Source organism: Podarcis melisellensis, assembly GCF_964234715.1.
Source record: "Podarcis melisellensis genome assembly, chromosome: 5".
NCBI lineage: Eukaryota > Metazoa > Chordata > Lepidosauria > Squamata > Lacertidae > Podarcis > Podarcis melisellensis.
In genome coordinates this window covers 64,944,437-64,971,422 of record NC_138537.1, presented here as the reverse complement: position 1 = coordinate 64,971,422, position 26,986 = coordinate 64,944,437, and the positions used below count along the sequence as shown (strand labels likewise).

Genomic DNA, 26,986 nt, shown 5'->3' with positions numbered 1-26,986 from the left:
GAAAGTCCTTAGTTCAAACGTCACCTCCATCATAGATGGCTTTAGGTGTCTTTAGGTCATCTCTCAGCATCAGGCTTTTGTAATAATAATAATAATGATGATGATGATGATGAAGTAATAATACTAAGATGCTTCACAGGTTGTTCATTGAAATAACACACTTCAAGACTGGGGAGGGCAGGGGAATGAAAGGTTGTCACAGAGAAGAGGGAATGAATCCAGAGAGCAGGATTAGATCTATGGTCTTAAATTGAATGAGGATTATATCCTAGTTACCCCTTCTTTAGGAGGGGAAATTGTAGGAGAGAGAAACAACAGTGACCTTACTGTGGGTGTCTGCCAGAGACCACCAAGACTTGGGTGATGCCTTACTAGAGCAGATTACCAAACATTCAAAAAGGAGAGAAATAGTAATCATGGGGGACTTCCCTGATATCTGTTGGGACTCAAACTCTGCCAAGAATGTAAGGTCTGACAAATTCCTCCATTGCCTCACTGACAATTTCATTTCTCAGAAGGTGGAAGAACAAAGAAGGGGATCATCTATCTTGGACCTGGTCATCACCAATAGGGAGGAACTGATTGGAAACTTGGGAGGAAGTGATCATGTTCTCCTGGGTTTCATGATATAGAGGCAAGGGAAAACTGAGTGTAGTCAAGAAATGCACTCTGGACTTTAAGAAGGCCAATTTCGAAAAGCTGAAGGAGCTACTGGGTGTGATCCCATGGTCAGAAATACTCAATGAGAAGGGAGTCCAAGAAGGATGGGGTTTCTAAAAGGAGAAATATTGAAGGCCCAAATACAGACAATACCAACAAGAAAGAAAGGTGGGAGGCATCTAAGGAAATGGGTGTGGCAGCATAAGGAGCTTACAGATGAGCTGAGTGTTAAGAAGGGCATGTATAAGAAATGGAAGAAAGGGGAAATCACAAAGGAGGAGTATACACAAGTAGCCAACTGTTGCAGAGGGAAAGTAAGGCTGGACAAAGTTCAGAATGAGCTCAGGCTTGCAAAAGAGGTTAAAAATAGCAATAAAAAAGTTTCTTCAGCCATGTCCAATGTAAGAGGAAGAACAAGCAAGTAGTAGGTCTTCTGCATGGGGAACATAGAGAAATACTATTGGGTGACAGAGAAAAGGTGGAACTACTCAACACCTACTTTGCTTCTGTCTTCACCCAAAAGGAAAGAGATGCCCAACCTGATGATAACAGAATAAATGATCTAAGGAGGGAGCTGCAGCCCAAGATAGGAAGAGTGGTAGTAAGGGAACACCTAGCTATTTAAATGAATTCAAATCCCCAGGGCCTGATGAACTGCATCCAAGGGTACTAAAGGAGCATGCAGATGTAATTTCAGAGCCTCTGTCTATTATCTTTGAGAATTCTTGGAGAACAGGTGAGGTCTCTACAGACTGGAGGTGGGCAAATGTTGTCCCCATCTTCAAAAAGGGGAACAAGGAAAACCCAGGTAACTACCCACCAGTGAGCTTGACATCGATATCAGGGAAGGTCCTAGAACAGATAATTTAATGGTTGATCTGTGAGCATTTAGAAAAGGCTGTTGTGATTACTTAGACCTAGCATGGGTTTCTCAAAAATAAATCATGTCAGGCCAATCTGATTTCTTTTTCGGATGGAATTACAAAATTGGCAGATCAAGGAAATGCTGTGGACATAGTGTATCTTGATTTCAGTAAGGCTATTGACGAAGTCCGCATAATATTCCTGTGAGGAAGCTGATAAAATGTGGGTTGAATGAGGTAACTGTTAGGTGGATTTGTAGCTGGTTGACTGACTGAATTCAACAAGTACTCGTTAATGGTTCCTTGCCATCCTGAAAAAAAGTGACAAGTGGGGTGCCGCAGGGTTTTGTCCAGGGCCCATTGTTGTTCAACGTCTTTATAAATGACTTGGATGAAGGAATTGAGGGGATGCTTATCAAATTTGCAGATGACACCAAACTGGGAGGGGTAGCTAATGCCACAGAAGACAGAATCAGAATTCAAAATGACCTTAACAGACTGGTGAAGTGAAGACAACACTGAGCTAGGTGGACTGATAGGAACACAAAGCAGTCTTCTATGTTCCTGAATTACAGGAATCATAGAATTGTAGAGTTGGAAGGGACCCAGAGGATCACCTAGTCCTTGGGTCTCCAGCTCTTTTTGGACTACAACTCCCATCATTCCTAGCTAGCAGGACCAGTGGCCAGGGATGATGGGAACTGTAGTCCAAAAACTGCCAGTGACCCAAGTATAAGAAACCCTAATTTGGTCAAACCCCCTGCAATGCAGGACCAAGCAGCTGTTGCATATGAGGACCAAACCTGCAACCTTTGTGTTGTGGTTCGAGGGCCCGACCCCCGCGAAGTGAAATGAAGACACAAGGACACGTGATATAAGGTTAATGGGCTAGAAAAGGCCACAACTTTATTGATTACAGCAATGAAAAGGTATTGGCTTAGGCATTGGATCGAAACAAGCGGGTTTATTCACCAGGGGTTCATCACCTGTTGATGCTAATTCAACTATAGGCTCACCCCTGCTGTCACCGCGGGTCGTGCCATGGCCTCCCGCCAAGCAGGCATCGGACAGAATACACGACCGCCAGATTCCTTTAACGGAATACCCCTAAAAATTGAAGGCATAGGCGATGGCCACACCTAGCACTTCGACACACCACAACACATTATTCCAATGCCTAACCTACCCACCAATACCACAAAAGTTGTGACGATTGCTACGAGGTAGGCGAAAAAACCAAAAAGCCTATTGCCAAATGGAAAAACTCCTACCAGGCCCCCCGGGCAACCAGGGCGACCAACCTAAGGTCCATAGCAAGGCCAATGACCTAAGCCCTAACTAAAAGGGAGTGGAGGGTGGGTGACTCGTGATGGGACGACGACGAGGAATGAGGAATGAGGCCAGGGAAAGGCTGACGCTGCAGCAAAAGGCTGCTGAACACGCCCCCACCGCGGCACCTGGTTGGGTAGCCACCGGGGGGGCGTGAGCGCCAGCCAGGTGAGCTGGAGGCAGGGGCAACGCCCCCTGCTGGGCGGTGCTTGGGCTCCAGCCCACAACCACTCCCCTCTCTTTCAGGGAGGAGAGTCTTTATTGGCATACATAATATCAACACAAACGGCATACACAAGAAGAACACGTTTTACTAAAATCTACAGCCAGGCAATTATCCCTGGAGTTATCTGGCAAATTAGGGAGATGCAGCTGTATATTTTAAAAAAGCTATAATTGAAATCTATTTATTCTGGCATGTAAACGATATGTAAATTACAATTATCTTAATAACCACTGTGGTGCATGATGCCAATTAATCCTGGTGATGCATGAGAACACCTAGTTGTACAGCCTTCTCTTGTAAGGCAGAGATTAGTCTCACATCCAGGGAGTGCCAGCCTTCTAGGTTCTTTCCCCAAGAGCATCTACTAGATTCCTCCTATTGAATGATTCACTGCATAGGCTTTCATTCATGCAGAAAAACGTACATCTTTATATCCTCATAACACCTCACCATCCGGCCCCAGCTGTTTAAAATGAAGTAAGATCACACTATCACCCTTGGAGCTTCAATGGAAGCAAACCTTATTCAACCAGGCACTGATGTAAGAGCCTGCCATATATCGCTCCCATGGGCAGCCTCACTGGTCTGGGTGAGGGAAGTAGAAGGATCCTAGTCCTCACCGCACTTAGAGGGGGCCTCAGCTTTCAGAGGGAAGGAAACACAGAGATGGTCAGATACTGTATCCCTCAGTGTTATGCAATTTACTGAAATGCAATTTACAGGGCTACTATGTTAAGTTGCACAAAGCCTGGAGCCTAACAAAAAAGGTTTGCTTCAGTTTGCTAACCAAATTGGCTCCTTATTTTTGAAAGCTTTTATAAGAAGAAAATTTTAAATCCCAGCAGACAGGCATAGACAAATCTGGTTCAGATTGGGGAGCTGCCTCCAGAAGCTCAGAGTCAGAGCCAGTAACTAACAAATTTATTTTGCCTTATCTGTCCGAAGCACCTCAAGAATGCCACCTCCAGGAAAAACAGATATTTCCCCCCCAGTTATCAGGAAGCTGCTTCCCACAGAATACAGCATGCTTTCCCTTACTTCAGAGATAACCATACCTCTTCCTCATGGGGCAGATCTGTTTTCATTTTTTCCTCACAAACCATCCATCTCAGTTATTCAAACTTTTAGAAGACAGAAACATCATTTCTTCCGTGCACAGCACCACCCGAACTAAAATTGCATTCCCTGCCCTCAACCTTTATAAAAACATTTTCAAAAAGACTTCCCATCTTTGTTAAGGAGTTTGAAACAACAGATATTGTTTTACACAGGTCAGCGATGTGGCTGTTTGTGGCAGTGGTGTGCTTAATGCAACAGACAACAGAGTCAGAAGAATTCCTCAGGAAACGACACTTGAATCCTCAAGAATTTATGACCACTGTGAGTTGCTTGTTCAGATGCATTTGGAAACAACAGGCTATTGCTAGGACAAAATAATTTGTACACATTTCTTTTAACAGATATTCCAAAGCATTTGCTTTTCATAGAAGGATTTTCAGGCCTCCCTGAGTTACCCCCAAGAGGCTAGATGGATTATAATGGATGAATTTGCTTTTGTTCATTAAAGCCAGCAGGGGAGGAAGGCAGGATCCAGAACTTTTTTCTCTTCTCCTCAGCACCATTGTTCATAAAATTCCTTGCAGCACATCTAGACTTAGAAAAAAAGGTCTCAATTTGCTGAGGATTTCTTTGTTCTTGCAGAATGAAATAATCCAATATTGGGGATACTCCAGTGAAGAGTATGAAATCCTGACAGAGGATGGCTATTACTTACAAATAAACAGAATTCCTTATGGAATGCACAGTTCTGGGAAGACAGGTAATTTTGGAATATAACTGATGTTTTTATAACTTTTTTTTAAGGAAGAGAAGGGCTTAGAACTTTTCATCCTCTTCTCCCCAGTCCACACCACCAACGGGCAGGTACTCACATGCCAGGCAGGGGCAGGTTGCAGAGGGCACATGACAGGGATCTCTGCGTAGGGTGCCTGGTTTGCGTTCCCTCAGACTGCGTGCCAGGCAATGGCCCCCTGCCCCCCCGTGCTACGCCACTGAGGAAGAGTATTGGCAGGATTCCACATAGCCCAGAGGAAACAAATGTGTGTGTATAAATGCTCAGAATGAGCTAATTCAGTTTAATGAAGTTCACTGAATTAGTTCAAAAATCTTTGAATTACACCTGACAGTTGTTGCCAAAATTGCTGGGTGAGCTGAATGCAAATTAACTTCATAGGGGGTTCAAGTTCATTCTTCTACATGTGTTCTTATACTTTAGACTCTTTAGGCTCTTACGTTTAAAGTTCATAATGGTTGAAGAAAATAAGTCACACCCCACTGTGTGTGTTTTGATGTTTTCTTAGTCTTCTTTACTATATGTTATATGTCAGCACAGCAGCTTATAATATTCTGAAAGCTGAGGAAAATTTCAAGGTAATGTGAATTGAACTCTGAACTGAATATGAACCAAACTAGTTCATTTTATAAGTGGACAAATGCGAATTGGAACTAGTTCCTTTCTGGTCATGTTCAACCTGAACTAGAATTAGTTTCTTTTCTAAAAAGACTTTCAAAGCTCTGATATCTATTTCTCTATGTGATGTTGTGTAAAAATGAAGTGTTTGGATTAAGCTTTTGTATGCAGAAGTGGTGAATTAATTGTAGAAATGGGGTACAATCTTCTGCCCATTTTTTCCTATCTGAGCAGATCTAATCACCTTTGTTTTTCACTACCTTGTCATGATGAGGTGGCATGGACTAAATGATTTATTTATGCCATTGAGCCAGGCCCTGCTCAAGACATGTCGCCGCTTGATGTGAAGCCCAAGAGCCCTCTCCAATCCATTCCACGTAAAGAAGCCATCCAGACGAGTCCAGGGATAGCATTCTCCATTCATTTTAGGATAACAGGGTTGGGAGCAGCAGGGCAAGTCAGATGGCAATTATGCCACTCTGTCCTCACTCTGCCTATCAGTAGGGCCAGCCCTGTATGGAATCTTGCCATACGAAAGCAGCTACTGATTTTCAGCAATGGAGCTGAAGAATTTTCTGCTTTCTCATCTGATCTTTACTGCCTTTGTATTGGCTATGATTTGTATTATGTTGCCTTTGTATTGGCTATGATTTCCAGGAAACATTTGTTCATACAGTGGTACCTCGCAAGATGAAATTAATTCGTTCTGCGAGTTTTTTCGTCTTGCGAATTTTTCGTCTTGCGGTTTTGTCTATTAACGGTTTTAAGAAAAAGGAAACAGTCTTGCAAGACGTTTTCGTCTTGCGATGCAAGCCCATAGGGAAATTCGTCTTGCGAAGCAACTCAAAAAATGAAAAACTCTTTCGTCTTGCGAGTTTTTCGTCTTACGAGGCATTCGTCTTGCGAGGTACCACTGTATTTTTTAATAGTGCCTAAAGGTGAGACAGCCATGGGTCATCACCTAATTACAAGTAATTATCTCTGTCCTATATATAATTGTGTTTTTCCTGGACTAGATGAAAGCATCACAAAGAGCAATGTTGGTGAAGTGAACACAAATAAGCTATAAGGTAGATTGCCCATTTTGTTTCTGTTTCCCCCCCAGGTCCTAGGCCAGTTGTTTTACTGGTACATGGTGTTTTGCTTGAAAGTAGGTGCTGGCTTGCAAATCTTCCCAACAATAGCCTGGGATTCCTCCTAGCAGATGCTGGTTATGATGTTTGGATGATAAATGCTAGAGGGACCAGCTGGTCTAGAAGACACAAGACTCTGTCAATTGACCAAGAAGAATTCTGGGATTTCAGGTATAAAGAGACAACTTGTAACTTGGATAATTGAGACAATGGTAGTACAGTGGTGCCTCGCAAGACGAAATTAATTCGTTCCATGAGTTGTTTCATTTTGCGATTTTTTTCGTCTTGCGAAGCACGGATGCACCCTGGTACTGTATTACTGTATGAACATTATTACAGTACTCCTTTTATAATGGGATAGCGGGCAAAGCACAAAGCGGGTCGCTCCCCAGCAGGAGGAGTTTCCACAGCCTGGAGGATCTGTTGCCGGGAAGAGGCAAAGACACCCCCTCCCACCTCCCCACGAAAACAGCCCCCCTTCCTCTGTCGCCAAGCCTTGCCGCGTCTTCGCTCCGCCAAACCGCGTCCCACATCAAAGCCCCAGCCCGCTCCTCTCCCTCTCTCTCCACGAGCTGCCAAAGGAAGTTCGAGCCCAGGAACCGAGGGCAGGCGCACGAAGCGCCCTGCGCAGACTCTCCCTTGCTCCCTCTGTTACCTTGCGCCACACTGCCGGGCTCCCCACAGTCTCGGCAGCTGCTCCCGGCTTCTTCCCACCCCCGCAAAGGCGCCTTCGTGACGGCCCAAGCGCAGTGGGTGCCTCCTCCTCCTTGGTCCCCCTCCTCCTGCCTTCGCACAGTTAGGGCAAAATGGAGCAGCCACGTGGGGAGGGGGAGAGAGAGAGATAGGTAGAGGCGGCGGCACAGAGACCCAGCCAGATCCGCTGCCTCCTCTGTGCCCTCTCCAGAAGAGGATCCCTCTGCGTCGTTCTGCTAGATCCCGCTTCTGTTGCGCCCAAGTCTGTTATTTGTTCTTTGGCTCCTTCTGCAGTCTTTCTTTCGTGTGCTTTTACGCACACGCTCTGTCTCCGGAGTCTCTCTCTCTCTCGTATCGGGTTACTCACGATCACGCTTGGAAGAGATTTGCTCCTGCTCTTTTCTTGCCTTGCGTTCATTCGTGGAGCGAGACGCTCTCCTTCCCCAAGGCTGAAACTGGAAAAGGTAGGTCGCTCCCTCGCTCCCTCGCTGCCAGCCCAGTTCCCGCTTCAAACTTGGTACAGTACTGTATCACAGTAACGGTTTTAAGAAAAAGGAAACAAACTCACAAGACGTTTCATCTCGCGAAGCAAGTCCATAGGGAAATCATCTTGCGAAGCGCCTCCAAAACGGAAAACCCTTTTGTCTAGCGGGTTTTCCGTCTTGCGAGGTGTTCGTCTTGCGGGTCACCACTGTAACTGCTGTCTCTGAAGTACAACTGCTAACAACGTATCTTTTTTCCTTCTGTTGTGTCAGAAGTGCTTCAATCCTGGAAAGAGTTCCCAAAGATGGGACATGGTGGATTGCGGTTCCCTTTTTAATTATTTTTAGAGCCAACATCAACATGACAAAATGCATGACTTTCTCTGTATTCATGCAGACTGAATTTGTGGGGCTCTGAGATCATAATTAGGACTGTGCATTCGCTGTGGACAAATCTTAGGACCTGAACTGAATCAAGCCAATCTGGAATTGTGGATTGTGGAAATGGTGGATTGTGCAAGAAGAGGGTGGGTGAAGAAGGAGATGCAGGTGAAGGCTCTCACCTGTCATACTTCTCCCTGCCTCTGCTGATGTCATAGGAGCATGCTTGTCAGTTCACAGTTCAAAGAACTCATCTCTGCCTCTTGGCCTTCCTCATCACACTCTGCTGCTTCAGCTTTTGCATCTGATGCTGGAAGACTTTCTGCCACAGACTCTCATAGCTCACTAAGCCTTCTTACTGCTTCAGAGTCTGACACCTCCTCTTTCCTGTTGTCTCCATCTTCTCCTTCTGACCTCTTGTTGTCGTTCCACCACCACTCCCCGGGCTCTGAGCCTTCTTCCCTGGTGACCCCCCCAGCTGGTTCCTCGCATCATTCCTCTGCATCAAACAAGTCCATGGAAGCTGACTACATGCTTATTTAGGGTTTAAAACCTAACTGAACATGAGGTTGGGGAGGGGGAGAGAAAGAAATGGTGAACTCCCCATTGACCCCTGAAGACTGTACTATTCTTTTGGCATGGGTGGGGGTGAAGAAACAGAGCTAGTTGGAATTTCTTACATTTCCCCCTTACAATTTATATATCACTTGATTACAATTCTCACGAAGTGGTGGCATTCTAAGTAGTTAAATGCTTTTTTAATGGCACAATCCTGTATAGGAATGGGGAATCATAGCCCAAATTACCTCATTATTTGAGGCAGAGTCAATGCATACTTCTAATAGTGTGCTTTAGTAATGAAACAGAAGGATAAGTGGAGAAAACGTCACCTGCATTTTGAATGTATGACTACTAAGCGGGTGGCACTGTGGTCTAAACCACTGAGCCTCTTGGGCCTGCTGATCAGAAGGTCAGTGGTTCAAAGTCCCACAATGGAGTGAGCTCCTGTTGCTCTGTCCCAGCTCCTGTCAACTAAGCAGTTTGAAAGCACACCAGTGCAAGGAGATAAATAGGTACGACTGCGGTGGGAAGGGAAATGGCATTTCCATGTACTCTGGTTTTCGTCACGGTGTTCCGTTGCGCCAGAAGCGGTTTAGTCATGCTGGGCACATGACCCGGAAAGCTATCTGGGGACAAACACCAGCTCCCTTGGTCTGAAAGCGAGATGAATGCCGCAACCCCATAGTCACCTTTGACTGGACAATAATAATATTAATGATGATGATGATGATAATAATAATAATAATAATAATAATAATAATAATAATAAACAACTTTTATTTCTACCCCACCCTTCCCTGTTCAGAAAACCAGGCTCAGAGTGGCTAACAACAAATTTAAAACACTTAATTGATGCAACAAAAAACAGCATAAAATACAGTAACTTAGCCCTCCACAGGTCCTTTACCTTTACCTTTATGTCTTACAGCATCCATGAAATTGCGATATATGATATTCCAGCAACAATAAATTTTATCCTGCAGAAAACTAAGCAAGAAGGATTGTATGTTATCAGTCAGTCTCAGGGTGGGACACTTGGTAAGTAATAAGAAATGAATGGAATGTGTTTACTGTCCGAGCCCTTTTTAAAAGGCCTTCTTACAATCAAAAATTCCCATCACTGGTATAGTTGAAACCTAAAAATTTTGGTTGAAGGAACAATAAGCAAGGACTTTTGGCTCCCATATATTTGGCACAGCTGCTGAATTCTGGAATTCTTTCTCTTTGGCAGGTTTAATTACCTTTTCACTCTTACCACAGCTCGCTCAGAAAGTCAAGCTCTTTATAACTTTTGGTCCTACCTACACACTTGTCGGCACCAGTGGACCTTCTGTGCTATTTCTCAGTCTTCCAGATGCATTAATAAGCGTAGGTATTTCTCATAGGTTTTTATAGTGTGTTAATGTGGTCTTCTAACATAATCAGTTTAGTGATATGGACAGTTCAACCTTTAGGTTTATCCATTTGTCATTATTTTGGGGGAGGTCAGGCAATATCTGGTTTAATTAATCCTCACATATTAATCCTAAAGAGAATAATAATAATAATAATAATAATAATAATAATAATAATTTTTATTTATACCCCGCCCTCCCCAGTCAAGACTGGGCTCAGGTGGCTAACACCAAATATAGAAACAATTGATTGAAATACAGCTTTAAAAACAAGATTAAAATACAACATTAAAACATTAAAATGCAGCCTGATTTCGGTGGAAACTCAAAAACTTTTTTTGGGATGAAAATGTCAAGTCTTCACCAAGGCTAACTATCCAGACTGGTCCTACATGGGCAAGAAAAAAGCCAGGGAAGTCCCCAAATAGGAGTTCCAACACAGAAGGAGAAAAGAAAAAAGAAAGAGGGGAAGCAATCAAATTGATTCCAAGCCAAAGGCCAGGCGGAACAACTCTGTCTTACAGGCCCTGCGGAAAGAAATCAGATCCTGCAGGGCCCTGAGACAGAGCGTTCCACCAGGCTGGAGCCAGTGTTGAAAAGGCCCTGGCTCTGGTTGAAGCTAATCTGACTTCCTTAGGGCCCGGGACCTCGAGGGTGTTGATATTTATGGACCTTAAGGTCCTCTGTGGGGTATATTGGGAGAGGCGGTCCCATAGGTATGAGGGTCCTAGGCCGTAAAGGGCTTTAAAGGTCAAAACCAGCACCTTAAATCTGACCCTGTACTCTACTGGGAGCCAGTGCAGCTGGAAAAGCACTGGGTGAATATGCTCCCATGACAGAGACCCCGTGAGGAGCCTCACTGCAGCATTCTGCACCCGCTGGAGTTTCTGGGACAGCTTCAAGGACAGCCCCGCGCAGAGCGAATTACAGTAGTAAAGCCTGGAGGTGACTGTTGCACGGATCACTGTGGCCAGGTCGGGGCGGGAAAGGTAAGGGACCAACTGCTTGATGCGGCAAAGGTGAAAAAAGGTTGCCTTGGCTGTTGCTGTAACCTGCGCCTCCATGGAAACGGAGGCGTCAAGGATTATACCCAGACTTTTAATAGAGGCAATGGCACTAATTGGGCCCCTGAAAGAGAAGGGAGTTGGTCCCTCATCCCCATGCCATCCCGACCCAGCCATAGTACCTCTGTCTTCGAAGGATTTAGTTTCAATTGGCTCCCACGAAACCATCCAGCCACAGCTTTCAAGCATCTGGTCAGTGTGTCCAGGACCGAGTCAGTGTGGCCATCCATCAGCAGATAGAGCTTGTCATCAGCATATTGGTGACAACCCAGCCCAAAGCTCCAGACAATCTGGGCAAGGGGTTCATAAAGATGCTAAAAAGCATTGGGGAGAGGATTGCATCCTGCAGCACTCCATACACCAAGGAGTGGCACGACGACATCTCCCTCCCTAGCGCCACCCTCTGTCCCCAACCAAAAATAAAGGAGCACAGGCATTTTCGGGCTATGCCCTGTATCCTCACGTCAGCGAGGCGGTGGTCCAAAGATCATGATTGACCATGTCAAAGGCTTCTGACAAATCTAAGAGAATCAGCAGTACCGACCCGCCTCAATCCAGTTGTCTACGGAGATCATCTGTTAGGGCGACCAGAGCCATCTCGGTCCCGAAACCAGGACGGAACCTGGACTGAAATGGATCTGAAGCCGATGTTTCCTCCAGAAACCTACCAAAGAATCACAAAGATCTCTGTGTTTATTTTACAGCTCATATGGGGAAAGAAAGAATTTGTCCTTTTCAGTAACAAACTGAAAAGACTGAATGCCAAGCTGTGTAGTTATCCATTGATAGACAATTTTTGCCTCCAACTTATTTTCCTTTCTGTTGGATGCAATCAAAATAACTTAAATGTGGTAAGTTGACTCTTTATTTTTCTACATATATTGACAAAAAACAATACTCCATTTTTTCTCTCCAACCAGCAATATATTTTGCAGAAAACCGAATTCATTTTAATAGATAAATTATAAATTAGCGATGGAATCCAAAACATGTGTATTCAGAAATTAATATGATGGAGTCCAATGGTACATGCTCCAAGATGTGCATGTATGGGATTGTAGCCCTAAAGGTACAATTGACTAACCAAGTCTGTAAATGTTGCAGCTAGTATTGAGAATAATCTTTGTGGAAGAGACCCTGGTACATTACAGAAAGAATAAGCTGTATGGTTTTTGTTGTAACTTTTATTGACGAAGTTGATAATAGATGAAAAATACAATATTTTAACTTACCTTTTAAGGTTTTTTTGAATGTTTATAACTTTTTTTAAAAAATCCAAGAAATTCACAAGAAGGCTTTCAATCAAACAATAGAAAAAACACATGCACTATTAAAATAGTATAAAAATAAAAAAGCAAATCAGCACAAAGCTCCCAACCTCTGCTGCCACATCTTTTCTGAGCTGTATGCTTTCCTATATAATTTGCCTTTCCCTTTCATCAAGGTTTATATATATTGTATTACCCTGGGCTGGATCTAGACACATCAAAGAAGGGTTTCAGTTAAACACCTTGTAAACTTTGTATGAAAAATTGGGTTGGCAAAAACGGAACTCCACAGCACCATCTGGTGTCACAGTGTTATAATGCATATAAAACACATATAAAGCACTTTTTCTTTGCCAGTGTAGTTGGGTCCCAAATGCATGTGACTTTTTGCTAGTGTAATTCATCCCTTCCCCCCACTCACTGAATATTCAGAGATGATTCTAAAAAAATGTTTCCATGCCTATTATTTCTCCCCTAGAGTCGAGTAGACATGATTGCTGGAATTTTCCCTGATTTTGCTTCTGTAAAAAACTTGATCCACTTGGCCCAGGTAGGGTTTAATGCATGTTTTTCCTTTTTTCAAAATTCAGAGGTCATTTGATATTCAAATGCATGTTTAATGTCTGTGAATAAGGGTTTTCTTTTTTAATTTTCAGAAGGTGACAGGAAAGTTACAGTAAATGAAAACAATATAGCAATAAATGGTATAAATATATGGTATGATATATATGCATCTACAGGTGTCAAAACTGGCAATAATAACATGCAAATGAAAGCAAAAATAAATATCCTTAAATAGGTTGCATGAAAGAAGAATGAAAGAGAAAGTTTTCCATTGCATTGTCTAAAGAGTAATTCTTAAATTCAAACATCAAGCAATTTTTTATTCATTCTGTTTGAGGTGAGAGTTAAGTTTGAATTTTCACACTGCAGTTTCTCATTACCAGGGTTTTTTCCAGCCAGAACTCACTGGAACTGAGTTCTGGCACCCCTTTGTTGCATTCTGCCACCTCATGGATGCATTCTGGCTGATCTGTAATTTTCTGGTACCGTCCCCTTGCAGATGGCTGTGCAACACGGGCGGCACGGCGCTTTGGGCTGCTTGGCAGAGGTGGTGGTTGGCAGCATGATTTGGGTGGTGTGGTGGAGGTCGGCGGTGAAAGTTTTTATTTTTTCCCTGCAGTGGTGCTCCGCCTAAAAATAGGAGAGCTCCAGTACCTCTTTTTCTAGAAGATAGCCCTGCTCATTACCTTTTACTATTTGGCAAGAACTGGTATTGTGAATATTGCAAATTATTCTTCCCTGTGTAATGCCCTCCCTTCAGATTTCAAGGAGATAAAGAACCACACAACTTTTAGAAGATATCTGAAGGCAGCCATGTATTGGGAAGTTTTTAATGTTTCATGTTTTATTATGTTTATATATATGCTGTAAGCTGCCCAGAGTGGCTGGGGAAACCCAGCCAGATGGGTGGGTTATAAATAATAAAATTATTTATTATGATTATGATTAAGCCAATTATATGACTAGAAATAGAAAAATATGTAGTGGACTCAAATATTTAGGGTGGATCTATACTCATAGTTTTTAACGTTAAGGAAGGGTTAAGGAATTGGTTTTGATAACACAATACATCCTACATTTTACATTCATAATGCATTATTGCCTTGTCTTTTTTATTGCTTAATTTGTAACTGTTTTATGCTCTTTTATTTGTGAAAAACTGCTCATATGTCTCTATATAGTGTTTTACCTTTTTAAAAAATGCATTCAAACGCTGCTCCCCTCTAATGGAATTTGAGAGGTGGTGTTCAGCTTCATTTAAATTTGAAAGGCTTACATGCACAGATAACAAAGGACTCAGAGGGACGTAGGGAGGGAGGATTAAACTGTGACACCAGAGGGTGGATCAGAGCAACCAGCACCCAGCAGCAGGGAAAGAAAAAGCATTTTGGAAAATGGTTTAGCCAGGTATTACTTACATTTAGGGGAGGGGGGAAAAACACACCATCCCAAGGTAAAAAAAAGTTTTAATTCACAAGTATGCCCTGTGTTGCTTTAGAATGACATATCTAATATTATTCTGGAAATAATGTTAAACAGGTCAGTGTAGATCCAACCTAAGAAATTACCAAGCAATTTTTTATTCATTATGTGCAAGTTATAAATATGTCACAATTAAAAATTCAAATATTCATTCCTTTTCCTCACCTTTTTTAGATTTTTAAATCAAAAGAATTCAAACGTTTTGACTATGGCAGTAAGAACAAGGCTATATACAACACGGTAATTATAAGGGTTGTGGTGATGGGGATTTGTCAGAGATTTCAATGTGTTAAAGCTGCATATTTATTTGGGACTAACTCTCATTGAACTTAGTGGGTCACCCCAAAATGAAAAGAAAAGGTTAAGGAGTAAACCCTGCACAAATGTGGAGTGGAATCCGTGAGATGGTTGGATGGCACCTTGTATGTCTCCTTCTAAGAACTTCTGCAGCCAAGCTGGTGCCAAATGTATTGTTCATATTTCCTTTGGAGAACATCCATGAACCGAGAGTGGGGTCTTGTTGTCCGGACACCCCAGGGATGCCATGCACACTGCCCAGGCTTGCGTCACTGGCAAGGTCACCTGGGCACTGCTAATGCAGTGGTTTGACTTCATTGCTGGAATCACACTCCATTTTCTCCGAAGACAGCTGATGCCAACATTGTAAACCTAGATCCCATCTCTCTCCTGGTAAACCCTTAATGCTTCCTTGTACAGCCATGCCTGGGTCTCATAGCTGAGGTCCTGGATTCCACAGCCCAAAAGAGCACCAGATAACACAGGCAAAGGCAAACAAGTACGGTGACAGTACCTCGGCCAGCATCGACATGCCGCGCTCCAACAAAGCTGATGCTGGTCAACACAGCATCTTTCCTTCCTCATTCTTTTGTAAAGGTTTTTATAGTCAGGGGTGACCACCCTGGCCTCTATGTGGTTACAGATGCTTATTTTATTTTATTCTATTCTATTTCATTTCATTTCATTTCATTTATCATATTATCCTTTTCTTACATTGGGATGTTGCTTATGCCCAAGGAGATGTGTTTAGCCTCAAAAAAGCAGAAACAAACTCAATTTTATTCCTGTGGTCTTGATGGTACTATGTTTTAAGTGCTTTTTAAAATATAAAGCCGCACATGTTCAGCATGTGTGTTTGTGGATGTGGATAGATAGATAGATGGAGATAGATAGATGATAGATGACAGATAGATAGATGATAGATGATAGATGATAGATAGATAGATAGATAGATGATAGATAGATAGATGATAGACGATAGTTTCAAAACTGTTATTTTGTTTGCAGAAGCAGGAATGTAGAAGCAGTTGTGAAGCATTGAAATGGTAGTGGGAAAGAAATATCTTGCATAGCCTTCTAAAACTTTCTAAACCTCATTCCTGCAAGACCGTGAAGCCCAGATCCAAGCTGAACCATTTGTCACTTTGTCAGACATACACATTACTCCTGACACAGATCCTCAATGTCATCATACATCCCACAATGTTAGCATATGCTATGCTCAATCAGTCATCCAATAATTATCCTGGACACATATATCAACAATGCACAGTAAATCATTAATACATCACAGATCCATTAAGATATTGGAGAAGAAAAGTTGAAACTAATGCTCAAGGTACCATTTTCCAGGACCATAGGCCACACATCCCAGAGTTTTGATAGTCCTGCATATGAACAGTCAGAAGGCTAAGAAAACAGGTAAAAATCTATGATTGGTAGATGAAACCCATTTTAATCACTCTAATCTTTTCATCCACAGACCACTCCTCCATTCTATCAAATTGAAGACATGGTTGTGCCAACTGCTGTGTGGTATGGTGGACATGATATTATAGAAAACATAAAAGACATTAAGCTATTGCTTCCTCGGATCTCTAATTTGGTTTTCCACAAGTATATTCCTGAATGGCAGCATGCAGATTCTTTATTTGGTCTTGATATTCCAAAGAAAGAATTCCCTGATGTATTGTATCTGATGCAGAAGTACAAATAAAATGTTATAAAAGTCATATATACTGCATATATTCCATGTGACTGTAGATGCTGCAGTGGGTCTGCATAATGTGTATTCATGATCAATTTGTAAATTGAGGTGCCCCCGCCATTACCTATTGCTCATCATCAAATTAATTCTACCTGCTGGCACTGACACAACAGATAGTAGAATTCATTGACCTTGAATCTCTCTCCTGACATTCTAAGCTTACTTCCCTGTTCCAAAAACGTGTCAAGGAGCTTCAAGGAGAGATGGTGGATTAAGATGCCAGCGCTAACTCAGTACAGCAGCCCAGTGACATGGTGTCTGTGGAGAGTATGCTAGAGCGCCCTCCTTCCCCCAGGTCTCAGAGCAGAAAGCTAAACAGGCACAAAGGGATTTCCTTAGAAGCTACCGTAGATGGCAGGAGGAGTCTGAGGACTACGAAGTAACAGCCAGGGGGAAGGCAGGAGCATCATTCTGAGCAACTTCGGTTCAAGTGTTGAGGTTTACATTCCATGTCTCCATGTGTGTTCATTGGTTGAAATAAAGCACTGAAAGAAGATCTCTGAGTCTCTGATTTTGCTAGGTCGCTAGCCAGTGAGCTGTTGAAGGCAAGCTCCTGTCAGCCACTGGCCTAATTTAGCAGGCTTTTATTATGTTCTTATTAAATACAGGAATCTCTGTCCCATTTAGAGGTAACACTAGGAGGCAGGATTTTGGCTATGTACCTATGGCTCCATGGGGCACCATCATGAGCATAAACAAGTACTGTGGGTTCTCTCCTCAAGACTGGAGTTCTGCAGCTGACTCTTGGATTTCTACCAAGGCTTTCAACATGACCACAGTCCATTTCAAACAGGGTTTTGGCCTGGTTTTCGCACAGAAACTGCTTTGGTTGCCCTGTATGATGACCTCTGTTGAGAGAGAGACAAGGGAAACATGTCCCTGTTAATTCTTCTCAACCTCTCAGCAGCTTTCGATCAACCATCAACAACCATTGAACTAGGGGTGGATGGCACCCCTTTGCGGTGGTTCCAGTCCTACTTGGTCGTTCCCAGAGGGTGTTGCTTGGGGGATGCTTTTCAGCCACATGGAACTTTCAATGTGGGGTCCTACAAGACTCAATCCTATCCCCTACGTTGTTTAACATCTACATGAAACCGCTGGGTGGGGTTATCCGGAGGTTTGAAGTATGTTGTCAGCAGTATGCTGATGACACTCAGCTCTATTTCCCCTTTACATTTGCAGGTGAGGCAGTGGAAGTGCTGGGCCAGTGTCTTGCCTCAGTAATGGACTGAATGAGAGCCAACAAACTGAAACTCAATCCAGATAAGACTGAGGCACTGTTAGTGGGTGTGAGAAGATGGGTGGGAGATCACCTGCTCTTGATGGGGTTACGCTTCCTCTGAAGGAACAGGTTTGTAGCTTGGGGGTACTCCGAGATCCTTTGCTGTCACTCGAGGCTCAGGTACAACTTAAGTGGATACAAAATAATGGCGACAACACACACAGGACAGAGAAAAAAATGTAGACATAAAATTTATATACCACTTAATATAAGCATAAATCTCCAGGTGAGTTATATTTTTTTAAAATATGCAAGGAAGTGTAATGTACATTTCAATGCTTTGAACTGATTTTATAATGAAATGATTTTAGAATGTTGTATGTTGTATCATTTTACTGTTGTTAGCCGCTCTAAGCCTGGTTTGGGCTGGGGGGTGGGTGGGATATAAATATTTTTTTTTAAAGAATTATTATTATTATTATTATTAGTAGTAGTAGTAGTAGTAGTAGTATTACTGCCTTGCCTTGCCACAAGGCATATGATAAAAGGTAAAGGTAAAGGAACCCCTGCCCGTACGGGCCAGTCTTGACAGACTCTAGGGTTGTGCGCTCATCTCACTCTAGAGGCCGGGAGCCAGCGCTGTCCACAGACACTTCCGGGTCACGTGGCCAGCGTGACGAAGCTGCTCCAGTGAACCGGCACCAGAGCAGCACATGGAAACGCCGTTTACCTTCCCGCTATAAAGCGGTACGCTTTTATATGTTATTTTCTCTTCTATGGTTTTATTCGCATAATGCCTAATAAAGGTTTGATAAGTAGTATAAAGCGGTACCTATTTATCTACTTGCACTTAAGGGTGCTTTCAAACTGCTAGGTGGGCAGGAGCTGGGACCGAATGACAGGAGCTCACCCTGCTGCGGGGATTCGAACCGCCGACCATGCGATCGGCAAGTCCTAGGCGCTGAGGTTTTACCCACAGCGCCACCTGCATCCCACAAGGCATATGATAGTATGTGATAATTCTTTTCTCATAACTGTTTTGCTTACTCTGCATCTGTTCCATAATTAACAATGCACCCAGAAAGACACGTTTTGCATAATTATATAGTAGCTGATGAAAGTGATCTTATTCTCTTCAGCTTATTACAACCTAAGTCTTCTTCAGTGTGCATTAGAGATGTGGTTGCTATTGCTGAACAGGAACAGGTAAGCAAAAATCTTTTTCATTTATTTTCTGGTGACATACCTTGGTCTTACATTTTAATAGCTTGCATTTAACAAAGTTAGACATTACTATCATAAAGTACAACCCAATCATCCAGTAGAAATTAAGGCTACTTGCACAAAGTCTGCTGGCACAGAACTGATTCAGCTGTGGGGGAATCACAAATTGCATAAATGTGTACAGAATTATTTATACCTTACTTTCTGAATTGCATTTGTAGTCTGCCCTTCCTCTATAAGGAAAATACAATATTTAAAAATGCTTAAAACATTAAAAAAGTAAAAAACATATAAAAAGCAAAAAACCAAAAAATATTTTTTAAAAACAGGTATAACAAACACAAATGTCATATGTTTTGGAATACCGTACCTGCTTATTCTTTCCCACCAGTGTATGGTTTCATTGTGGGTTAGAATTGAGCCTGCTTAGCCTTATTTCCAAGATAGTCATGACTTTTCCTCATGGGGCAGATCTTTTTTCAGTATTTCCCCATAAATTATCCATCTCAGTGACTAATATTTTCAGAAGAGATACATTATTTCTTCCCTGCACAGCATCACCCGAACTAAAATTGCGCTCCCTGCCCAGGGCACTTCCCACCTTTGCTAAGGCGTTTGAAACAACAGATATTGTTTTACAGAGGTCAGCGATGTGGCTGTTTTGGGCAGCGGTCTTCTTATTCCAACAGACAACAGAGTCAGAAGAATTCCTAAGGAAACGGCACTTGAATCCCCAAGAATTTATGACTATTGTGAGTTGCTTGTTCAGATGCATTTGGAAACAACAGGCTATTGCTAGGACAAAATAATTTTTACAAATTTATTTTAACTGATATTCCAAAGCATTTGCTTTTCACAGAAGGATTTCTAGGCCTGCCTGAGTTACCCCCAAGAGGCTTGATGGATTATAATGGACGGATTTAGCTGACCCCAAGGCCATATGACATGTTCTGTTTAATGCTTAATACATGGTGTATGGCTAGCTCCTCCTGGTTGCTTTTGTTCGTTACAGCCTGCAGGGGAGGAAGGCAGGATCCAGGACTTTTTTCTCTTTTCCTCAGCACCATTGTACCTAAAATTCCTTGCAGCACATCTAGACTTAGAAAAAGAGGTCTCGATTTGCTGAGGATTTCTTTGTTCTTGCAGAATGAAATAATCCAATATTGGGGATACCCCAGTGAAGAGCATGAAATCCTGACAGGGGATGGCTACTACTTGCAAGCAAACAGAATTCCTTATGGAATGCACAGTTCTGGGAAGACAGGTAATTTTGGAATGTAACTGGGTTTTATAGGGTTTTGTTTTTTGAAAGCAAAAGTACTGGCAGGATTCCACATAGCCCAGAGAAAACAAATGTGTGCATATAAATGCTCAGAATTACCATAGTTTCTGGGTTCGGAGTGGTTGAAGACAATAAGTCACATCCCCCTGTGTGTGTTTGATGCAATCTTATTCTTCTTACCTACATTTTAAATGTCAGCACAGCAGCTTGTAACCTTTCGAAAGCTAAGAAAAAATGCCAAGGATAATTTGAATTGAACTCTGAACCAAACATGAACTGAACTACTTCATTTTGCAATTGGTCAAGTGTGAACTGGAAGAAGTTGCTTTCTGAGCCATTCACAACGTGGTGGCATGGACTAAATGTTTAATTTATTCTGTGGAGCCAGGCCCTGCTCAAGACATTTTGCTGTTTGATGTGAAGGCCAATAGCCCTCTCCAATCCATTCCATGTACAGAAGCCATTCAGATGAGCCAAGGGACAACATCATTCATTTATATTAGGATATAAGGGTTGGGAAACGGGACGTGGGTGGCGCTGTGGGTTAAACCACAGAGCCTAGGACTTGCCGATCAGAAGGTCAGCAGTTTGAATCTCCGTGACGGGGTGAGTTCCCGTTGGTCGGTCCCTGCTCCTGCCAACCTAGCAGTTCAAAAGCACCTCAAAGTGCAAGTAGATAAATAGGTACCGCTCCGGCGGGAAGGGAAACAGTGTTTCCGTGCGCTGCTCTGGTTCGCCAGAAGCGGCTTAGTCATGCTGGTCACATGACCCGGAAGCTGTATGCCAGCTCCCTTGGCCAATAAAGTGAGATGAGCGCCTCAACCCCAGAGTCGGCCACGACTGGACCTAATGGTCAGGGGTTCCTTTACCCTTTACCTTATAAGGGTTGGAAACAGCAGGGTAAGTAACATGGCAATTATGAAGCTCTGTCTTCTGACTTCCCACTCCAAATCCTCTGCTACCTGAAGCAACTGCCTCATTCTGCATATCAATAGGGCCAGCCAAACTATTATTAAATAGTGCCGAAAGGTGGGACAGCCATGGCACATCACCTAGTTAGAAGTAATTATCTCTTTCATATACATAATTGTATCTATTCTGGACTAGAGGAGATCATCACAACGCACAATATTGATGAAGGGAACAGAAATCATCTAAAAGGTATATTGTCTACAATATTATCTAATGCCCTTTATCTTGTTTTCCCCAGGTCCTAGGCCAGTTGTTTTACTGGTACATGGTGTTTTGAGTGAAGGTAGGATCTGGATTGCAAATCTTCCCAACGATAGCCTAGGATTTGCTCTAGCAGATGCTGGCTATGATGTTGGCTAATAAATAATAGAGGTACCAGCTGGTCTAGAAGACACAAGACTCTGTCAATTGACCAAGAAGAATTTTGGAATTTCAGGTACAGTATAAAGAGACAACTTGTAGCTGGGATAGTTGAGACAATTATAATGACTGCTGTCTCTGAAGCACAACTGCTACCAACATATCTTTTTTCCTTGTGTTGTGTTAGGGTCCTTCAGTCCTGGAAAGACTTCCCAAAGATGGCCAATGGTGGATTGTGGTTCTTTTTCTTAGCCAACAAATCTCATGACTGAATTTTACACGCAGACTGAATTTCTTGGGCTCTGAGATGTTGATAAAGTGGTTTCCTAGACTGCCCTTGACGTGGTTATACTATTCGGAAGGAGTGGGTACATAGCTTGGGGTACTTTTGACCCCTTGCTTAAGAGTCAGGTGGCCATGGTGCTACAGATGTCCCAGCTGTGCCCCCATCTGGACAGGCATAGCCTAGCTTCTGTTTATGCTCTGGGAACCTATAGGTTGGATTACTTCAACGCATAATACGCAGGGCCGCCTCTGAAGATGGTTTGGAAGTTTCAGCTGCTGCAGAATTTGGCAGCTGACAACCTATTGGGCTAGTTTAAGGGTGATATAAATATCTAAATAAATCATAAATATGTATCTACTTTCTGTTTCCTTACTCTTTCCATGGGACAATAAACTTACAATGTCATCCTCCAGATGACAGGTTATCATACCTGACACCTGATGTATTGTGATTTTGAATTTATACATTAGTGTCCATAATTGTATGCAATTGCATACAGGCAAAATTTCACCTATATTCTGTGTTTGTCTTTCAGCTTTCATGAAATGGCAATTTATGATATTCCAGCAACCATAAACTTTATTCTGCGGAAAACTAAGCAAAAAAGCTTGTATTATATTGGCCATTCCCAGGGAGGTACGTTGGGTAAGTTAAGAAGAAAGGGAATGAAATGGCTTTTATTTTCTCGCCTTCCTGCATTATCAGGGACCTACTGGGGATGTGGTTAAGTCTCATGACTATTGGGAAGACTAGTTGAAAAGAAAAGAAAAGGTTAAAGCACAGCTTTAAAAAAAGGGGGGGAGAGCAGAGCTCACATATGTTCCATGAGAAAGTCTTTTCAGGATCAGGACTTCAGTAGTCAAGCTGGGGCAGCATATACAGCTCTCATCAGTTCCACAGTCATGAAGAATGTCCATTTGTGGTGTGAGGGAGCAAAGACCAGGAGGCATGAAATAAGTGGATTCTGCTTAGACCTGATATCTGACACATCCTCTTAAAAACTCCAGTGCCTAATTTAGGCAGATGGACACCCAGCATCCCAAAAGGAAATTGCCCTGAATTTGTTGAATGACAGGCATTTCAAAAGAAGAGAGATGGGAAACTTTTGACCTTGCAGATATTTGGACTGCAGCTCCCATCATCCCCATCAGGCATGGCTGATAGGCTCAAGGTCCAGCAACACCTGGAGAGCCACAGGTTTTTTAAATATCTCTTATTTGTTTGTTTGTTGCAAGGGCTATGTTTAGAATTCTTTCTTTTTTCCAGGTTTTATTGCCTTTTCAAGCATGCCACAACTTGCTCAAAAGGTTAAACTCTTCATGGGCTTGGCTCCTCCTGACACATTGGCAGGCTTGAAGGGACCCTTTTCTTTACTTCTAAACCTTCCTCAAGAATTGACAAAAGTAAGTATTGCTCAAGTCGTTGCCATTGTGCAGACCCAGAATTTTAATATATATTTTTCTTATGCATCTTTATAGAGAGTTAGTCTTCCTGCCATCCATTTCATTTCTTTATCTCAAAGATGAGTGTGAGCTTCCGGTGCAATCGCCATGTCCTTTGGCAGCTTTCCCATGGCACCGGACTTGTGTAATTTATCAAGGATAATATGGGGGCAATTATCCCTGGTGACCCCCCCAGGGCAGGGGGGATTTCTCACCCACAGGTCGTCCGATATCTGCCACTTGCTACAATGGAATGCGGGAGCAGGGACGCTGGGTGCTTAACATTGCTCGAATTGGAAACTCTCCATTGCCAGAGCCATGAGCGGGAGTATTCCTGTTCCTTAAAAAATATTTCGATTCGGACTTTGAAACAGCTGTGTTCTGGAAAGAAGGAGAGAAAAGGGACCTGCTAAATAAGCCAGTCACTGAGTGCTAAGGTTTGATCTGGAAAGGGCTTTCATTGTTTTGCTCCGGTATACATGAGGTGAGCATCTGTTTCTTTTCTATACTTGCTACTTGCTACTTCATGACTTGATAAGCCTCACGAAGAAAGATTTTATTACCTAAATGGAATGCAAGAGGAACTCTACAAAAACTTGAGAATTTGAAGATTTATGGCGCGGACCTTTGCAGAGGTCTCTAATTGGAACTGGCAAGATATGAAGGGACTTTGTGCAAAAACATGACTAGATATACTCTCGGCTTCTGACAATAAAATGGCACAAATTATGGTGCAATAGAAAAAAAAGGGCCTCTGTAGGGGGGTTGAAAACAACCGATAGATTACAACCAGGGAATATTTCACACAAGAAATTACTGTACATTTGCTTGCATGGACTTCTGTTGTATATGAATTAATATTAAAGTGAAGGTGAATCTTTGATCTTTGCAAGCTTCCCCTAGGGCCTGGGGGGAGCAAAGCTTGGATTTTAGAGGAACCAAACAACTACTAACAGTGAAATATCCCTTATGGCATTGCCTTCTACTGCAGACCCTTATCTGGATTTCCATCAGTTCGTTAAAAGACACGGATTGCTATCTTTTAAATGTTATCAAACAAAGGAAAGCTGGAAGACAGCCCAGAGTCCTGGAATACAAGATCATGGAATGAAAAGGGGACCTCTGAGGGGGACTGCATCGAGAAACAATTGATAAGCAAACAACAGGAAGAACAAAATTCCTTTTGCATGCACACATATGGATTTGTTAAATATGACTGAAAGTTGCATACCAGTGACTGTTATGATAAGATAAAGGATAAAGGATAAAGGATTAAGATCGGAATTATCTCAGGGTCTTGTGAAAGAACAATGTTAAACAACAATTGATGACCTCCTTCTACCAGTCCACAATAAAAAGTGTCCTCTCATATTGTATCACAGTGTGGTACGTTGGCTTGACAGCCACGGACAGAAAGTCTTTACAGAGGGTGGTGAACACAGCACATGATATCATGGGCTGTCCCCTGAGCCTGCTAGATGACATCTCAAGGGGTTGTTGCTTTAGGAGAGCAAGAAAAATTCTCAGGGATGATTCACACCCCAGCCAGCACCTCTTTAATCTTCTACCCTCAGGCAGGAGATATAGAAGTATATTCAGTCATACTAACAGGCTAAAAAACAGTTTCTATCCGTGGGCTGTTAGGCTGCTGAACGGAAAATAATATAGTGCAACTGACTTTCGGGGTTGGTGTGTTGTGCAACAAGCACACAGAGTGCAATGAGATTGAGTGTTTGTGTGTGGGGGGGGGGGAGGCTCGGTTTATTTCATTGTACACAGGTTGCACATTGATAATAAAGGTATTATTATTAGAATTATGATGGGAACAATCAGGAGAGAAAAAGGCAGGAACAAGAAACAAAATATTTTCTCCTGACCAGCCAGAACATGGGAAGTCTCCGTAAATTATGTACAGTGGGACCTCGGGTTAAGTACTTTAATTCGGTCCAGAGATCCGTTCTTAACCTGAAACTGTTCTTAACCTGAAGCACCACTTTAGCTAATGGGGCCTCCTGCTGCCGCCATGCCGCCAGAGCACGATTTCTGTTCTCATCCTGAAGCGAAGTTCTTAACCCGAGGTACTATTTCTGGGTTAGCGGAGTCTGAAGCATATGTAACCTGAAACATATGCAACCTGAAGCGTATGTAACCTGAGGTACCACTGTAATCGGGAATGTATGATTAGCTTTGTTATTTGGATTATGATGTGGCAAGATTTGATATGTTATTAATTGGAGTGTTATTAATGAAAAAGTATAAAAAAATATTTTTAAAAGGAGTGTGAGCTTGAAGAATTAGAAGGTGGTGACTTAAGGTTTGGATCACATGGACATTTGTGGTATGACAAGGTCAGAGTCACCATGGACTTTTTAATTTTATCAGACATACTATATTGAGGATATAGAATATATAAAAAACATATGTGAAGATACCATTATGGATCTCCACACTAGAAGCACTTCATAGAAAAGTGTCTATAGGCAAAGAGAAATGGTTAATATACCAAGAATAATTCTTCTTTGGAGATCGCTCATAGTCCAGTAAGATTGTCTTCCAAGAGCACAGTCTTAAGAGGGAGTCCCTAAGTGATTGCGTCCTTCCACAGTGGGGAAATAGGTTTTCAGGGTGGAGCTGCTGATGGCTAGAGTTTGCCAGACATACCTTCCTCTTAGTTCGTTTCTCCTTGCAGCCATGAGTTCGTGCTTCTTCAAAGTCCATGACACCTTCAGTAAAGGCTGTTCTCTAATTGGAGTGTTCGCAGGCCAGTGTTTCACAGCTATCAGTACCTATACTACACTGGCCACGTGACCTGGAAGTGTCTGCAGACAGCGCTGGCTCCCGGCCTCTTGAGCAAGATGAGTGTGCAACCCTAGAGTCGGTCACGACTGGCCCGTACGGGCAGGGGTACCTTTACCTTTTATACTACATTTTTAAAGATTTGCCTTGAGAATGTCTTTACACCCCTTTTGTTGTCCACAGTCTTATTGCCGCCAATAATTTTTATAGTGGAATCAGGAAGACTGTAAACTTACAGAGGGATTTAACTTATATTAAAAAGACTTTCAGTATAGAAAAAAATTGACAGGCTTTGAAATACAGTTGTGTATGGATGATTAACATGTCATGGTCACTGTGAGTGGGTCTTCAATGTACAAACTGCTGTTGAAATTTGAAATGCAAGAATAACAAGTTAAGGAATTTATGATGAAACAATGGGGACGTATTTGGATTAAGGGTTAAAATACACATTGCGTTCTCACTGGATGAGTTGAATAAGCTTCACAAATACCTGATAAAGAAGGTATCAGATGTTCTTTATTGTCCTATCTTTTTTTCTTTCTTCCCCCTTTATTTCTATATATTTTTTTCTTCTTTCTCCTTTTCTCTATCTTTCTCCTCTTTTCTCTATTTCCCTTTTCCTTTTTTTGATATATTTATTTGCATACACTTTATAAATTCCAATAAAATCTATTTTTTAAAAGGGAAAGAAAAAAGTGCCAGTGTGGGGTAGTGGTTAAGAGTGGTAGACTTGTAATCTGGGGAACTGGGTTCGCGTCCCCGCT

At 42.4% G+C, this 26,986-nt stretch overlaps 2 protein-coding genes across 2 annotated transcripts in view; both read left to right on the top strand.

Moving 5' to 3' along the window:
* Positions 1–4,305: 4,305 nt before the first annotated feature.
* Positions 4,306–16,584, top strand: LOC309370856 (lipase member M-like; the record flags this gene model as incomplete). The annotated part of the gene is made up of 9 exons (XM_081913027.1): positions 4,306–4,458; positions 4,780–4,897; positions 6,654–6,852; positions 9,727–9,836; positions 10,030–10,166; positions 11,961–12,107; positions 13,003–13,074; positions 14,745–14,810; positions 16,351–16,584. Exons 1-9 carry the CDS (start codon positions 4,357–4,359, stop codon positions 16,582–16,584), a joined length of 1,185 nt encoding a protein of 394 aa, XP_081769153.1. The 5' UTR covers positions 4,306–4,356.
* Positions 16,585–19,019: 2,435 nt separating this feature from the next.
* Positions 19,020–26,986, top strand: part of LOC309370642 (uncharacterized protein) — a 43,932-nt gene continuing 35,965 nt past the window's right edge. The window contains 7 exon segments of the mRNA XM_081912554.1: positions 19,020–19,063; positions 19,725–19,833; positions 20,228–20,345; positions 21,574–21,684; positions 21,687–21,771; positions 22,517–22,626; positions 23,248–23,384. Coding sequence (XP_081768680.1) covers positions 19,035–19,063; positions 19,725–19,833; positions 20,228–20,345; positions 21,574–21,684; positions 21,687–21,771; positions 22,517–22,626; positions 23,248–23,384 — 699 coding nt within the window. The 5' untranslated portion in view covers positions 19,020–19,034.